Source organism: Aphelocoma coerulescens, chromosome 1A, assembly GCF_041296385.1.
Source record: "Aphelocoma coerulescens isolate FSJ_1873_10779 chromosome 1A, UR_Acoe_1.0, whole genome shotgun sequence".
In the NCBI taxonomy this organism is placed as follows: Eukaryota; Metazoa; Chordata; class Aves; order Passeriformes; family Corvidae; genus Aphelocoma; species Aphelocoma coerulescens.
Genome location: NC_091014.1, coordinates 63,993,826 through 64,010,000, shown reverse-complemented (window position 1 = coordinate 64,010,000; position 16,175 = coordinate 63,993,826). Strand labels below are relative to the sequence as shown.

Genomic DNA, 16,175 nt, shown 5'->3' with positions numbered 1-16,175 from the left:
AGGATTTTTAATACAACACTTAAATAATTAATATTTAATTGAGACAATATAAAGTGGATTTGTTAGAGTGGTAGAAATGTTTTGTCACCTGGAAGTGTGTGGGATAATCAACATTCCTTATGTTGGAATTAATTGCTCTTCCTTCTTTTCACTTTTTTTCTTTCTAGATTGTGGATAATTGGGGAGAATATTTGGGATAAAGAAGTGAAATGTACGAGGGAAGCTTCATGTTCCCAAGGGAATGCTTTAGGCATGTGCAGCTTCTGAACTGCACAAATAAGTCAGGCTCCCACAGAAACCTTCCAAAGCTGGAAGGGACAGGGCAGAAAATTCCAAGAGTGGTGTGGGAAGTGTTTTCTCCCAGGTCTGGACACCACTGAGGTTGAAATGACTTAAAAATATTCCTTGTTCCTCTCTTGTTCCCAGCCCAGGTCTAAGTTGGTGCTCCCTGAGTGGCTGCAGCTCCCTGGATGTGGAGGGAGGAGGTCTCTGCTGGAGAGTGGGAGAAATGTCCCTGCTGGCTGCTGTGTGCCTGGTGGGCAGAGAACTCTGGTCTTAGCAGGATGGGTTTGTGAGTATTTAATCAATCCCACCTCCTTTTCATGAGGTGTTTTAATGAGCCATCAGCAGGGACCACTTTTAGCCAGCATAAGTTAAGTTTATTTTTCACAGATTGGTTGCTGTTTTGATCATGAAATCACCAAAACCTTACGTTTGCTAAATTAACCCTGAAAAGCTTCAATGAACAAATCCTGAGGGAATTGGGGATTGGGTATCTGGGATCTTATGGCCCTTCAAGGACATGGTAGGTTGACTCCCTGATTTTGGTGCCAAGGGAAACTCCCAAGTTAAGAATAATCAAAATATGAACCAGTTCTCATGAAACTCAGCTTTCCAAACCTTTATTTAGGATCAAAATAGATTGGAATGCCTTTGGCAGAACAGCACCTGTGAAGCCAAGCAGACTTAAAATGCCTGTAAGAATATTACAGAAAATCATCATGTTTATATATATCCATCTAGAGATAGATATAAAATAGATATTTTGTAGCAGTTGCAGGTAAACTGTCAGGGTTGGGTTTTGAAATGTTTTTTTAACTATAAAGCATTCTATAATTATGCATGTGATTTTTAACATTTAATATACAAGACTGAATCTCTTGCTGGTTTTAGAGTATTGCATTAAAAGTCTGTGTGGTTTCTCTTCTTTCCCTGTTCCAGCAGAGTTCTTAGGAAACTTCTGTTATCTGTAAGAAAGTCGTAACATCAGTGCTTTTATCTAAACTTGATGTATTGTTATCTGTATTATTGTTTATATGCATTGTTTTAGACAGAACTAGGAGAGAATTGAAGAAGGGAAGAGAAAATTGAAGGAAAAGGATGTAGAGAAGGGGCAGAGAAAGAATGTAGAGAACCTAATTTAGGATTGAAATCCATCAGTCTGTTGGTTTAGGCTCCTGGCAGGAAGTGGTGAAGGAGGTTAGTGAGGAACTTCCACGTACGCAGTAGTGTAGGTTTGCAGAGGGGTTTGACAGCACCTCTCTCATGGACTATTTGTGTTAGCAGAGGATTAAAGATGTCAGTCACATGAAAGAGAACCCTGTTTTGTACAGTTTGATGCCAGCATCCAAGTGTGCCTTGGCCTGCAGAAGGTGCTGCAGCATTTCATGGCTCTGCATCCCTTGGTGGCGAGACAGGAAAGCGAGTCCTGCGTGCGCAGAGATCCATCAGTTGGTGTTGACTGCACGTGTTCCATGGGTTTGTCCCAGCCAGCCAAGGGCGTGGGGGACACTCTGCACCCCAGCCAGAGCAGGGAGGGCTGAGAGGGACGGGGGGTTCTCCCCAGCCCGCTGGGAGCGGTGTGACACGAGGCAGGTGCCTGCAGAGGTGCGTTGTACGCACGGAGATGGGCCCATGATGTCGGTTTGCCGTGTACCCGAGACCCCTGGCACGTGTCTGTATCTCATTTTGTAAAGGGTGAGTGTTGCACAGAACAATACCGAGTTCTAATTTGGGATGTTGTGTGCTGTGGGTTTTGGGGGACCCTTCTGTGTTTTGGGTGGTTCACACTGGAAAGTTTTGTGTATGGGTGATTCTGATCTGCTGGGGTTTGTGCTGCTTGTCCCACTACAAGCTCTGAGCAAAGGAAGGACATGGCAGCTCTCACTGTGTTGGCATTCTTGGCCTGAGCAGTCGTGGAAGCAGCAGGCAGGTTTCTTGCCTGCTGAACCACTTCTTGTGTTAAGGCTGATATCCAGTGCTAAAGAAAATTCCTCTCTTTTCATATGCCAGTGGCACTGAAGGAGAGGGAAGGACTGGGGCAGAGTACTAGCAAACTCAGAATTTCAGGCGTGACTCGAAAGAAAGCTCAGAGTCCAAAAGGGAAATCTGTGCCCAAACCTTGAGGCAGGTTTGCTGTCTGTTCTCATGCAATTGTGTCTTCTGAAAATTTTATTCATTGTGCTGTGCAAAACACTTCTCACTTCTCATAATGCCAGGAAACATGATACTAAAACTGAAGGAATTTAGATGTGTAAAAACAAGCTATTCTTTCTTCTGCAGTGCAAGGTGTTTGATGTTAGAGAATCCTGAAGAGCAAGGAAAAGGTTATAGTTCCGTTGGTCTCTATTTATTACCCCCTTTTTTTTGAAACAGAGAGGTAACTGGGAAGGTTACAGGAAATAAAGCTGGATGTAGTAAATCCCTAAATCTTAATAACGAAAGAGGCTTAATGGAGAAGTTAATGCTCCTATGAGGGGATTATTTTTGAACTCAGAGGAAGTACACACTGCAGAACCATAAAATGCCACCTGCAGGAGCCTCAGTCAGACTGGACTTTTTGTCACTTCCTCACATTGTTTTTCTTATTTTTAATCTCAAGGGCTGACACTGTCATCCTTCCCTGTGGTCTTGACCTTCCCAGCACGGCACTGGGTGGATCCTTCTGTCTCTGCTGGAGGTGCAGCTTCACAAACCAGGGGAGGATTCACTGCTGGGGAAGGGGAGGCCAAAGCTGCCGTGTGTGAACTGGCAGAGGGACTGGCCTGATTTAAACAATTGAACACAGCAAAGTCACAAAGTGACACTGCTGCTCTCCAAGCTCCTGCCAGGATTGTGGACACAGGTGGAAGTTAAGGGAAGGTGACCCAGATCGAGTTATTCGCTGGTGAAATTGTGTTTGTTAGGGAAAGAATGTAAGAATCTTGGGCTGAAGGGTTTTTTTCCATGAAATGCCAAAAGCAATGTTGGAAAACTTACTGATTCTATTGGCAATGGCTATACACTCTTGCACTTACCCTATTACTTTTCCTTTCAAGTAACTGGAAATTCAGAGACCGTTCAAATGGAATTGTTGCCTGTCCGTGGTGTTTTCTTGGTTGTTTTTCAAAACAAAAATATTTGGTCAGTAATAGTTAAAAACTCCTGAAATGCATTTGTTTGTGACCAATGAAAATGCCAAGAAACACCACCAGGAGAAGGTGATGCATTAATTCTTGCATGGAGATGAACCTCCATAGTGGGGATGAACCTCCATAGTTATCCATAGTGGGGAATCTTCTCTGCCCCTTCAGAGCACAGGCACAGGACTGAGTTTGGGTTGATTTGACCCAAGGTAGCCCAGGCTTTCCCTGCCTGTGGGCCAGGTTCAGGGCCAGCTCTGTGTCCTGGGTGCCCACGCACACCTTGATGTGCTGTGTGTGCTGCAGGAACCATCAGGAAATGTTCCTGCTTTTCTCATGCCTCTCTTGCTCAGTCTCAAAGTCACCATAGGATTTCCAAAGAACCTGCAACAGAGAAGCCTCTCATCATGTTCATTCAGAGCACAGTGAGAGGAAGAGAAAGGATAAAGGTGAAATTTCCCTGAGAGAAGGTTGGGAGATCAGGGTGCTCACAGGTGGCACAGGCTGGGATTAGGGCTGAGCAGGACCAAACCTGGTGCACATCATCCATCAGCTTTCACCTCATGTTTTATCAGGGGATATCAGAGGCAGATGTTGAGTCCCAGGCTGAACCATGGCAGTAAATGGTTCTGTTTGAGCTGGTGGTTTATTTACATGTTCATCAGCCATACTCTCTAATAAATCCTGAGGTTTGTTCCTGGTTTTCTTTCAGCCTTATATCCAATTTTCCACCGCTTTTCTTCCGTCTCTGTGGTGTGTCTTTTGTGTTCCTTTCTTGTCCTCTGTGTTCCCCATCCCATTCCCTTTCACTACTTCACTCTCTTGTTCTTGTTTTTCTTTTAGTAAGTAAATACTCAATATTTATTTAATAAATATTGCTCAATCTCTCTCCCTGTTGTCTCTCCTTTTTGTCTGTCTCCCTCCCTGCCCGCATTTTCCTGCTCTCCTTGTTCCCTTGCCCTGCACCGTGACTGTATTTCTTTGTCCCTCTCGCTGTCCTTTTGCCTGTACCTGTCTGGATCTGCTGCTCAGTCCTTCTCCCTCACTGCACTCTTCTCTTTATAACCCTCTGTCCTGCTGCCCGTCCCTCTCTTTCTCCGTCCCTCTGCTGTGCCTTGCCCATCTTCCCCCCCACCCACCTGCCGTGGTCATTTCCTCTCTCTGTCCTTGTTTCCCTCTTTGTGTCCCTCTGTCCTTCCTGTGTGATTACCACTCTGTCTTTATCCGTCTTTATTTTATATATACTGACAAGTAATACTAATTTATATATGAATTCATTTCGAAATAAACCCTCTCTAGCTACTATATTATATACAGGAATATAAGAAACTCTGAATATAGATCTGTAGGGTTTGAAAATAACGACATAACGTTTTTACATACGAATGAAACAACAAAGCGCCTGAAAACGTAAGAAAATACGATCGGGGTGAAGGAAATAAAACCAGCTCTGTGCCCGCTTTTTTCTCGGACCCAAACCTTGGCTCAGCTCTACGGCGGTGCTGCCACCGGGTGACAGAAGCCGGCACCGCGCCCCGGCCCTGCCCGCTGTCCCCGCTGGGGGACACGAGACACCGGCGGCCTCCGTGCCTGGGGAAGCGTGCGAAGGGCAAGAAGCGGGGCCGAGCGGGGCGGTGTCTGCAGACAGACCGGAGGGGTGAAGGAGAGTCAGGAGCGCAAAGGGGCCCGGCCGTGCCTGAGCGCTGCCGTGGCGATGGAGGGAGCGGCCGCCGTGCGGCGGTGCCTGAGGAGAACGGCGGCGGTGGGGGCGGGGCCGGCGGCGCCCGTGAGGGGAGCGGAATGGAGCCGCCCATCTGCCACTCTCAAGATGGCGGCCCGGAAAGGACGTCGCAGTTCGCCACTCTCAAGATGGTGGAAGCGGCAAAAATCACGTGACAGGACGCTCCAGAGGGCGGGTCGGGGTTGAGCCACACTCGAAATGGCGGACGCGGCTGGACCGCGACAAAGGCGTCCCCGTCGCTGCCTGCTGCCGCTCGCGCGGCTCCCGCCCGGCCCCGGCGCCTTTGACACCCCCAGCCGTGTCCCCACATCGGGAAACGCCGCGAAAAATCGCGCTGAGAGCGCAGCATCGGCGGCGGGGTCGCGGGGGCGCTTCGGGCAGCTGATTAGACAGACACACTTGTGAGGTCCGGGGGCCTTAATGGTACCATACCAAAAATGGCGGCCTACGTGGAAACGACTTCCGCCAGCACCCAAGATGGCGACGAATTAGGAGTCACGTGATGCCACACCAAAGATGGCGGTCCGGTACGTAGCTTATTTGTCCTCCCAAAGATGGCGGCACCATCCGCATGCATGTTGGGTAGGAATGAAAATGGCGGCCCGAAGGACCCCGCACCATCTCTTTGGCTGCCTGAACGCGACCCCCGCCCCGACGCGGACCCAGCGCTCTCACGCGATTTCCAGCGGCGTTTCCCGGTGTGGGGACACGGGCGCTGGGGTCAGCGGCGCCGGGGCCGGGCGGGAGCCGCGCGGGTGGCGGCAGGCAGCGGCGGGGACGCCTCTGTCGCGATCGCGCCGCACGTGATAAAAGCCCCTGGTGCCATCCAGTGCCGGGTCGGGCTCCTCGCCGGCCGCTTCCTCGCGCTCCCCCCGGCCCGGGGAAATGCAGGAAAACGCACAACCATCGAGGAATTACAGTCACCGGAGCTGCCCGGGCCATCCTCCTGCCCGAAGGGTGGCTTCTACCCGGAGCCGGGAGCACCCAGCAGGATGCAGCTCCTTTTTTCCAGAAGGTGAGAGGTGGGGGCCGGAGGTGGAGGCAGGGTTTTCCACGCGGGGCGAGTGGGGAGGATTCCAGCTTCCAGCAGCTCTCTGCGAGCGCTGGATGGACTCTGGGCTGAGGAGGTGGGAGTTGTGGGTCGTGCCCACGTCGCCGGGAGCTCCTGAAGTGGCAACTCGCGGCAGCCTCGTGTGTCTGTGTGTGGAACCAGCTCTAATGCTGGCAGCCAAATTAAATTTATATCAGATTTGTATCAAACGTGGTGTTTATATCTGGGACCGCTCAGTTCCCTGGGTGTGAAAGTCTGAAGTAGCAAAGCTGAGGCGTTCTGGAGCATTCCAAGTGTTGTGTCCTGGGCCTGTCAGGATTAGCCATAAGCAACCCAACCAAGCCCCCGAACCCTCCCTGGATGTTTGAAACACTTCCACAGACAGCCAAGGCAGTAATGATTCCAGAGCAAAAATTAGAGGTGCTTGCTTATGATCCGTGGGGAATTTCCTTTGGAATTATCAGTCAGAGAGTGTATCGAAGCAGAGCCCATCTTTTGGCTTTTTCTGGTCTGTAATCTCCTCTCTGGCTTAGCAGAGTTTTGTGTGCTCCCATGTGTTTTCAGGTTGAAATTTGGGGTGGTTTTGTTTCTTTAGGGCTTGGGGTTTTTTCCCAAGTGAATCAGCCTTCCCATAAATACTCCATGCTGTTCTACACGGCTGCTTTGGTTATGGGCCAGAGAGAGAGAAGGGAAATGGCTTTTTATGATCTTGACATTTTTCCAGTGGTATTTGAGGTGAACTGTGGCAGAATGGAGGAGCAAACACTTGGGATTAATTTACTGCAAGAATTAGCTAACAGCAATCAGCTGAGCTGTGCTTCCATTCAGCTCCTTCTCCTGTCCTGGGCTCCTGGCACTGCTGCCATGGGAGACAGGCTCCCCACTCCCAGCAAAGCATTTGAAATGCTGCAGATTAAACATTCACGTGGAGTGGGAAGTGGGAAACAACTGCTGGCAGCAGGGTGACCCAGTGAACTGGAACTTCCCTGGGACTCAGCAGCCACGTGGGGAGGAACACGGCTTCACCACGGAGTCCCAGCCCTGCCAGGGAGATCAGCTGCTGCTTCAGATCCTGAGCAGGCACAGATTATCCATATTTGCTTCTCAAAGAAAAGGCTGGAGCTTGGTGTCCTGCATTAAGGTTGTTTACAATCTCTGGGGTTTCCTTATTCATAACTGCCCAGGAAGGAGCTTGTAGGATGTGTTGGCTGGACAAGTTTGGTCACAACTGACAGAATTCCTGCTGCCTCGTTACCCTCCTGGCCTCTTGTGTTTCACTGGGCAGAGCTGGCAGTACTGGGAACATCTTTGTGCTCCTGCTTTTCATCCCCTTCTTCATCCAGAGGGTCTGGCAGGGGAGAAAGGGAGGAGCCAGGAATATTGGGACAATGGGGGACTTCAGTTACTGTCAAGCAGAGACTTCCCAGGCCTGGGTCTGAAAAGACCCAGGCGTTGCAACCCTCTGGCTGCTCTGTCCCATCCTGGACTTGATGCTTCCAGTTGTGGTTTAACAGCTTGTCCCAGAAAACCTGCACAAGCCTGACACAAGGTTTGTCCTGGCTTCTGCAGGGCACCTTTCACACCTTTGTCCCTTGGCAGTGTTTTCCGCTCCAATTTCCCTCTAAGCACTCGCTGCTGGGATGCACGGGGAAAAGCCCTGTCCCTGCATGGGATGGAAACTCCTCCATGTCTTGCCCAGGAGTTAAAAGCCCGTTGGGTTTTCTGGAAGCAGTCGATGAACTCGGCCTCGCTCGGGGGTCTTGCTCGGAGGGTCAGCATTCCCTCTGCCCGGAGAATGGGCCCGTTAGTGAGAGCATCCCTCTGGGAAGGTTCCATCTGCCTGCTGTGCAGAAGGCACAGCAGAAATGGGTGTTGGCACCAGAACTACTGCGAGTCAGGGTTCAGGGCAAGGCAAACTCCCTCTGTGTGCCGGAGGCTCCGTGTGCTCCACCAGAGGTGCCCCCGGAGCAGCGGCACCTCCCGAGCTGTGCCCGGATCCGGGGCTGTGCCCGGCCTCGATCCGGCCTTGCTGGGCCGGGAGCTGAGGTGTCCCCCCCACCTTCATCCGTGCCCCCCTGCGCTCCCCGTTTGTTCCAGCTGCTGCCCTGCCCCTGCTGGCCCTTCCTTCTTGTTCTGCCTCCCCTTCTTCCCTTGGCTGAGCTGTCGGAATGCCTCTGCAGCCGTCTGGAGCCGGGCAATGAACACTTGGATGTCATCCGGGGTGCAGCTCTCTACCAACTTCAAGCGGCAGGTTTGTTACAGAACCCGGACAGTCTGCCCCCTGAAACAGACAAATGGGGCCGCGCACGCCTGAGTTTCTGAGCTTTGGGATAAAATGACGAGTACAAAGGGGGATATGTGGTAGGCGGTTCAGGAAGGCTGTACCTTCCTAGTACCTCAGCCAATGGGGAAAGGAAGAGGGCAACAAGCGGGAGTTTAGGATAAAAGGAGGCTGCACCGTCCTAAACGTCGAGAGAGAAAACCCCAGGAGTGAGTGTCCCAGTGGTTTCTCTCCCTTTATTCGAATAAAGTTGCAGGCATCCTCTGTCTCCTTTATGGATGCTGGCTTCTCATAGCGTGATTTTCTGTACAGGAGGAAACAAAAGGAAAAAGGAGGGAAGGACAAAAGGAAAAGGGGCAAAAAAAGAACAAAGGCCGCTAAGGCAAGGTCTGCGCAGCCTGAGGGCCGAGCTCCCACAGCCCGGTCCCGTCCCATTCCCGGCGCTGCTTCCCGCTCCCGCCGTGCCCACGCGTGCTCCCGAGCAGGGCCGCGAGGGGCATTAAACAAAGGGCTGGAACTGGGCACCGTGAGGGGACCCGGGCAGGGAACACGGGGAGCTCCAGACTGCGGGCGGGGGGCACTGCTGGCTCCGGCAGGGCCCTGCTAAAGCTGAACCCTGGAATGCTGGAGTGGTTTGGGGTGGAAGGGACCTTAAAAACTCATCCCGCTCCATGCCCTGCCACGGGCAGGGACACCTTCCACTGGCCCAGGTTCCTCCAAGCCCCATCCAGCCTGGCCTTGGACACTGCCAGGGATCCAAGGGCAGCCACAGCTTCTCTGGGCACCCTGTGCCAGGGCCTCCCCCCCCCTCACAGGGAAGTATTCCTTGCTTATATCCAACCTAAACTCTTTTCCTTCAAAACAAGGTGAATCTACAAACTTCTTTGCTAAATTCGTACTTGTGCTCTGTGAGAAAAAAACCCAGAACAATCCAAAAATACTAACAAGTGTCCTTTTCCCCCCCTCCATCCATCTCTCCATCCCTCCCAGCAGTGTGGCATAAATGCCAGTGATGGGAAGAGGCTAGAAGAAGCTGGATTTCACATGGTGAAGGCCATGGCTTATGTACCAGAGAAGGAGCTGCTGAACATTAAAGGCATCAGTGAAACCAAAGCTGACAAAATCCCAGTGAGGGTATTCTGGAGTTTTAACCCAGGATATTCCACAGGTTTACTTCTGCTGGCTGAAAGCGTTGTGGTGAATTTGGAAGGTCTCCAAAGGGCAGTAAAGGTGATTGGAGGTGTGACCTGACTTGTGATGGGAAAAGGCAGAATGTACCAGGACTGAACTGAAGGGAAGGATATTTCCCTGAAACACACAAAAGGGATGTTGGAGCTTTTACTTGGAGCAGAATTTTAGTTCTGTGCAGAGGTACCAACCCATGCCAGGTCTGTGAAATGTGCATGGAATGATGCAGGCGCCTCTCCACAAGGCAGGAAATATTAATTACTGGGGGGTTAACGAACGACGTGAACTCTCCTGGCACTCTCAGTTGGGTTTTCCCTCAGGCTGATGCAGCCAAACTGGTTCCCCTGGGTTTCACCACAGCCACAAAATTCTGCTTCAAGGTCAGCATTTTATTATTTCTCTTTCCTGCTTAGGCTCAGTTTTTGGGGTGGGGTTTCCCCATGAGCGTGATCTTTGCATGGAACCATGTAAGGCAAGTCTTGGTTGGATGAAAGACCTCTAGGACTGCTCTTGAATAATTGCTTTTATTTTAAAAGCTGCAGAAATAGTTTTTAATCCTTTTAGTCGTGATGCAAGACCCAGAGCTTTCAATTTTTGGATGTTTCTGGTTTATTTAAGTCCGTGCCATGTTTAGTGAAAACAAAACCAGGCATCACCATCTCCTCATTCCTCTGGTAATCCAAAAATGAAAACAAGCAGTTTCAACTCTTCAGCATCTTCAGAAACACACCTGGACTTCTTATCCACAATACAAACAAACCTCAGGATGACAAGCGGTTTTCCCTCTTAGTTTTGAAACCTTCAGCCAAATTTAGTGTTTAACTGAATCTCTATAAATGTAGTATTTTATATGTGGGTTAGATACATAGATATCAGTTTGTAGCATGTGACCTTTTAATTTTTATTAATAATTGTTATTTTCCTTCCAGGAGGAATAGAAACAGGGTCCCTAACGGGGTTATTCGGGGAATTCCGTACTGGGAAGACGCAGCTGTGTCACAGCCTGGCAGTCACTGGTCAGGTGAGGGGTTCACCTCATTACAATCCAATATTCAGACTCCACAGCCTTGGGATATTTGCTAATTTGGGCACTTTCTTTGACTGTCTAAGTGTTTATTACTGTCTAGAGGTTACCATTCCCTAAAATATTAGAGGCTTGGACTTAATTTGATCATTTAGTTAACTCCCTAAACTTCCCAGCTCAAAGCTGAGTACGTGTCATATTTTGTAGAATCATGGAATCCTGGAATGGTTTGGGTGGGAAGGGACCTTAAAGCCCATCCAGTTCCATGGGCAGGGGCGCCTTCCACTATCCCAGGTTGCTCCAAGCCCTGTCCAGCCTGGCCTTGGACACTGCCAGAGATCCAAGGGCAGCCACAGCTTCTCTGGGCAACCTGTGCCAGGGCTTCAACACCCTCACAGGGAACAATTTCTTCCCAATATCCCATCTATCCCTGCCCTGTGTCAGTGGGAAGCCATTCCCCCTTGTCCTGGCACTCCAGGGTGACAGGCACTACAAAGGGAAGGTGTCAGAGACGGGGGACCAGGCATCTTTCCTCTCGCTTTTCCCAGCTAAATGGGACTTTAGTCACAATAGCTTGGGATATTATTTGCTGTATGACCTCGGTGAGGGCTGTATTTATGGATACTTTAATCCCTGTTCATTCCTTTCCTTCTCCTTTAGCTCTCCACAGACCCTGGGGGCAGCGAGGGGAAAAGCCACATCCATGGACACAGAGTGGCTCCTGGCTGTGGCTGAAAGGTCTGTGAGAGGAATAGTTTGACTCACAACTCAGCTGGAAAATATTTTCCACCGGTCCTGGAGGTTGATATGGCAGGTGTTCCCTGTAGTGGGTTGAACCTGAGTTGATGGACAGTCTTTTAGACCGATGACGCTTCTCACAATTTACATAATGAAACCGCACGGAAAGGCGGGAATTGCCTTTTGTCCCAGCTCACCTGCCGGAAGGTGGGGGGCCTTGGAGCCGCCGAGCCACTGGGCCAGGACCCCTGCCCCCCCTTTCCCAACGCCACGGCACTGACCCTGGGTCGCTGGGGGGGACTGTCCCAGAGCCACAGGCAGCTAAAACCAGCCAGGGACTGCCACACAGCTGAACCCATCCAGTGCGGCTTCCTGGGACCGGCAGGTCCCTCTCCTCTCCATGCAGAGCCAACGGGAGCCACTGTGGCCTCCTGTCTGCAGGCAGCACACTCCGTGCTGAACTGAAGGAGACCTCATGCAGCCAGCAGCACAGAGGGAGCGAGGCTTTCTCCACTGTAAAGCCTGAACAAGGACACTCCTCAACATGGCGGCTTCGGAACCAGAGAGAAGGAGAAGGTGAGTCCTGTGAGATGGAGCTGGAAATGGTGACGGGAGAAAAGAGGGCGGTGCCGTGAGTCTCACACGTAGCTTAAAATACTTCTTGCAGGCCGTGGTAAGGAACTGTAATATCACAAACTGTTTGTCTCTTTAATCCATTTGAAGTACCTGGGGGGATGGAGAATTCACGTGTGGCCCATGAAGATTGTGAAGATTGCCTATGCCAGGCTCTATAGAAGCAGTGAGAGGCTTTGAGAGACTTGTGGCAAAGAAAGCCTTTGCGTTCAGGCCAAAATAACTCATCCTTAAAAAGATCAATAACCCCATGTGATGGCCCATGTTTGGCAGTATGAAGGAACTGTGAGATTTTCATGGAAGAGATGTTTTACACCACAGCAGATTGTTTCTTTCCGGGCAGGTCTGCTGTTGGTGGCAGTTTGGGAACCACGTGCAGCTGAAGAAAAAACCCTTTTTCCCTTAAGCATGAGAAAGAGACTTATCAAGAACTGCAACACTGACTAACACCCCATGTTCTGTTACCCTTTGTGTGAGTTGGGTAAAAGGAGGAAAGTGCTGGAAGGAGGGCAGGGGGTTTGCTTTAATTTCTTGTTATTTTTTTTAACTTTTAATTCTGTTAGTAATAAAACACTTTCTTTGTACTGCAGCTGTTTAAGTTTGAACCTGTTTTGCTTTCTCCTAATTCTTATCTCACAGAAGGAAAGTAAGTAATGGGTATTTTGAACCAAACCACTATGCTTAATTGGTGTTTCTGCCCAGTTTACGAACTGAACCTGCTGCATTCCCTTTGGAAACTTCTGGTGTTGCCGTTCCTCTCCCGTCTCTGCTGCTCTCTCTGCAGCTCTCGTGTCATTGTCCCTTGGCACGAGGTGATTTCCCTCTCTTTTCCTACTGGAAGGGACTGGGACCTTCCCAAGCAGCTGGGGACAGGACTGGCTGGATCCCGTTTGCTCTTTCTGAAGGGTTTTTGATCTAATCTTGCTGGCTTCTCCCACAGCAAGGACTGCTCCCATGTTCCCTGTTGCCAGGGAATATTTGGCAGCCAAGTGAAGGAGAGGAAGTGAAATGATGTTTGTTTGCAGCAGGCACAGGTGTGTCTGTGCTGGCCGTGTATGGAGTGTCCTTGGAATCACGGAATCCTTCAGGTAGGAGGAGCCCTCGGAGATCACGGCGCCCAACCGTTCCCCGGCGCTGCCGAGGCCACCACTGTCCCTGGTCCCCAAGTGCCACATCCACACGGCTTTAAATCCCTCCAGGGATGGGGCCTCCACCACTGCCCTGGGCAGCTGTGCCAGGGCTGGACAGCCTTTCCACTGAGAGACTTCCCAATATCCAGCCTCAGCCTCCCCTGGGATCATATGAGGCCGTTTCCTCTTACCCATTTCAAGTGGTTCCAGTCATTCCGTTCTCTTTTCATCACCATGTCTTGCATTTTTTTCTGTCTGTTTTTATCTCTGCCGGGGATGTGAGTTTTTCTTCCAGTCTTTTGGCAAAGCTCTTGGCTAACTCCAGGAGCTCCAAGGTTCATCCCTTTCTCTTCCCTGCTTTTGCAGGAATGGCCTCTGGCAGCAATGCCCTGGACAAGGTGGCCGCTGCCGGGGCTTTAACAGCGACCCCCAGGCCCAGCTGCTGTTCAGGCTGAGTCAGGGAGAGGACCCCGGCCCGTGTTTCCCTCCGGAGCCCTCGGTCCGCAGGGAAATGAACGTCTCGGGCAGTTCGTACAGCTCTGTTCAATGCTGTATGGATTAGGATGATTTTCTGGGAGCAGGCTCTCCATCCTGACTCTTCCTGTCAGGCTGTACCTGCAGCAAGGCCGAGGTGAGACCAGGATCTGTAAAATCTCTGGCTCTCTGTGTCTGGCTGAGGCTGAAGCCGTGTTTGCTGTCAGTGCCAACGGAGTGGGAGATGCTAAAGACTGAAAACTCCTTTTCTTCCCCTGAATGCCAAGACTGTGTCCCTAAGAGGCTCCTTTCTTGGTGGCACCTTAGGGACACTCCCCAAGGCAGCGGGCGGAGGAGGCGGTGCTGTGTCACCATGGGAACCATCAGGACACACCGAGCACAGCCAGAGCTGTTGGGAAGAGAGATTCCCTCTGGGCTGCAGGCACAGATGAGGTCAGTGTGGTTCCTGGGCAGCATTCCCAGAGGACCATACCCTGCGTGTTTCCCTGGATCCCACCGTGGACACGGTGCCGCAGCATCTCAGTGGCCACAGTTGGGAACTCGGTGAATTGGAAGCAAAACTGAAGGGTTTGTCCACTAAGAGGAGTGGTGATTTATAAACCAAAGCAGAGCTGTGTGCCACACGGGGGATTTGGGATTGGTGATGGTGCCACTCCATGACCTTTCTGTTCATTTTCTTTTGGATGCTGCAGCCTGGTGGGTTGGGGGAGCTGTCCCTTTACATTTCCATTTAATTTCCTGTATTTCATTAATTCTCTGTGGAAATCTGCTTTTAATGGGAAAGCCCCTGAGGACATTGATGAGGTCCCAGGTTCAGGCAGAAGCTGCACCAATCTCCCAGGAATCTCAGTCTGGGCTTTCTTTTCTCCCAGTTCTCCTTGGTTTGGGGGTGCAGTGCAGCCCTGCCCTGTGGATCTCCTAGAAGCGTTTTGGGGTTAAAAATGTTCTTTTATATTCTGCAATGTTTCTCTAGAACTCGATTAAAAAGAATAAAACTGTATCAATATGGTTTTAATTGGTTTAGTTGCATTGGTTAATTAAAGCAAATGATTGAGAAGGGGTTTGAGCAGCCCTTGGTTGGAGCTGGCAGCTCTTCTTTATTGTCTCTTTGAATTATTTCTTAAGCAGTTATTGCAATCAAGATACACAATGCGGAGAACAGCATTGCTGCCCTGCTGGATTGGGAAATCCAAGTCCAGTTCCTTGGAGAGATTGAGGGGATGGGGAGCTGAGCCTCAGGCTGGGTTTTGGCAGCGGGAATTCAGTGAGGAGGGGAGATTCCCCCAAAACTGGTTAAAGCCAATTATGCTGGGTTTGGGTGCCCCAACCCCAAAAAATTATCCTGGTTAAAGGGGACTCGAGGAAGCAGTGGGATGTGCTGGGGGGGCTGTGCTGGTCGGGGATGCTGGGCAATGCCAGGTCCACCGCGGGTGGGCTGTGCTGGGACCCCCCAATTCCAGCCAGGAATGCTGGGCACTGCCAGACCTCTGGGACACTGCCTGATCCAGAGAATTTTCCCATTATTTTCTGTCATGTTCAGCACCTGTCACTTCATTAGAGTCCCACAGGCTGAAAATACCATGGGAGCAGCTGGAATCGCAGCCAATCACACAGAAGCTGGTCCAGGATTGGAAATGAGCTGTTCCACAGATTTATTTTTCCCAATGTGTTTTTAATTCAAAGCAGAATCCACCACCCCGACCCTATATCCTTATTTTTGGGGTTCCTCCATGAGAATTACCTGCCTGTGCGGGATAAAAAAATTCGCCCGGCACGGCAGGGACCGGCGGGGTTTGGGGGTCCCGGGGCTCGGTCCCGGGGCTCGGCCCCAGCGCCCGTCCCGGAGCGGCTCCTCCCGCCCGCGGCGAGCCCGGGACCCCGCCGAGCGGACACGGGCAGGACCCGGACCCGAAAGCCCGATCCCAGTGCCGGGAGCATTTCCCGGGGTTTGAATCCCCTCGGCCCCGCCCCGCGCAGCCGCTCTGGGGCCCCGCGCACCTGAGCCGGCCCCGCCCTTCACACCTGAGCCGGCCCCGCCCCGCCCCGCCCATAAATCCCGGCGGATTCGCTCCCGCTCCGTTTTGTGTGGTGGATGCTCATCCTGGGATGCGGCGGGACCGTCGCTCGGAGCGCCGGACCGGGGGCTGCTCCCGGCGCTGCGCGGAGCCCAAGGCGGTAAGGTGGGGCCGGGATCCGGGCACGGGAATTCGGGTCCGGGTCCTGCCGGTGTCGGGCTGGGGGTCCCGGGCGGAGCCGCTTCTCCCTCGGCGGGCGGGGTGCGGGTCCCGGGGCCGGAGGACCGGGGCGGGTTCTGGGCTGGGATCGGGACCGGGATCACCGCGAGCGGGAGGAGCTGCTCCGGGACGGGCGCTGGGCTGGGGTCCCGCTGGAGCTCCGGGCGAGGTCCCCGCGCCGTCTCGCTGCGGCCGCGGGGAGCCGGGGCCGTGCCGGTGCCGGGCCCGGGCCCGGGAGGAGGGCGGCGGTTCCCCGGAG

General features: G+C 51.9%; 1 protein-coding gene across 7 annotated transcripts; it reads left to right on the top strand.

The window, feature by feature from the left end:
• Positions 1–5,676: 5,676 nt before the first annotated feature.
• LOC138104229 (uncharacterized) lies at positions 5,677–14,690 on the top strand. 7 transcript variants are annotated; one of them, XM_069003218.1, is made up of 6 exons: positions 5,677–6,157; positions 8,291–8,444; positions 9,465–9,704; positions 10,592–10,683; positions 11,347–12,000; positions 12,998–14,690. In XM_069003218.1, the coding sequence occupies exons 1-4, from the start codon at positions 5,697–5,699 to the stop codon at positions 10,598–10,600; spliced, it is 864 nt and encodes a 287-aa protein (XP_068859319.1). In that variant the 5' UTR covers positions 5,677–5,696; the 3' UTR covers positions 10,601–10,683; positions 11,347–12,000; positions 12,998–14,690. The 7 variants fall into 7 exon arrangements, with proteins under 7 accessions (XP_068859319.1, XP_068859318.1, XP_068859317.1 ...); XM_069003217.1 differs by lacking the exon at positions 12,998–14,690 and adding an exon at positions 12,401–12,646; XM_069003216.1 differs by lacking the exon at positions 12,998–14,690 and adding an exon at positions 12,092–12,646.
• Positions 14,691–16,175: the final 1,485 nt, after the last annotated feature.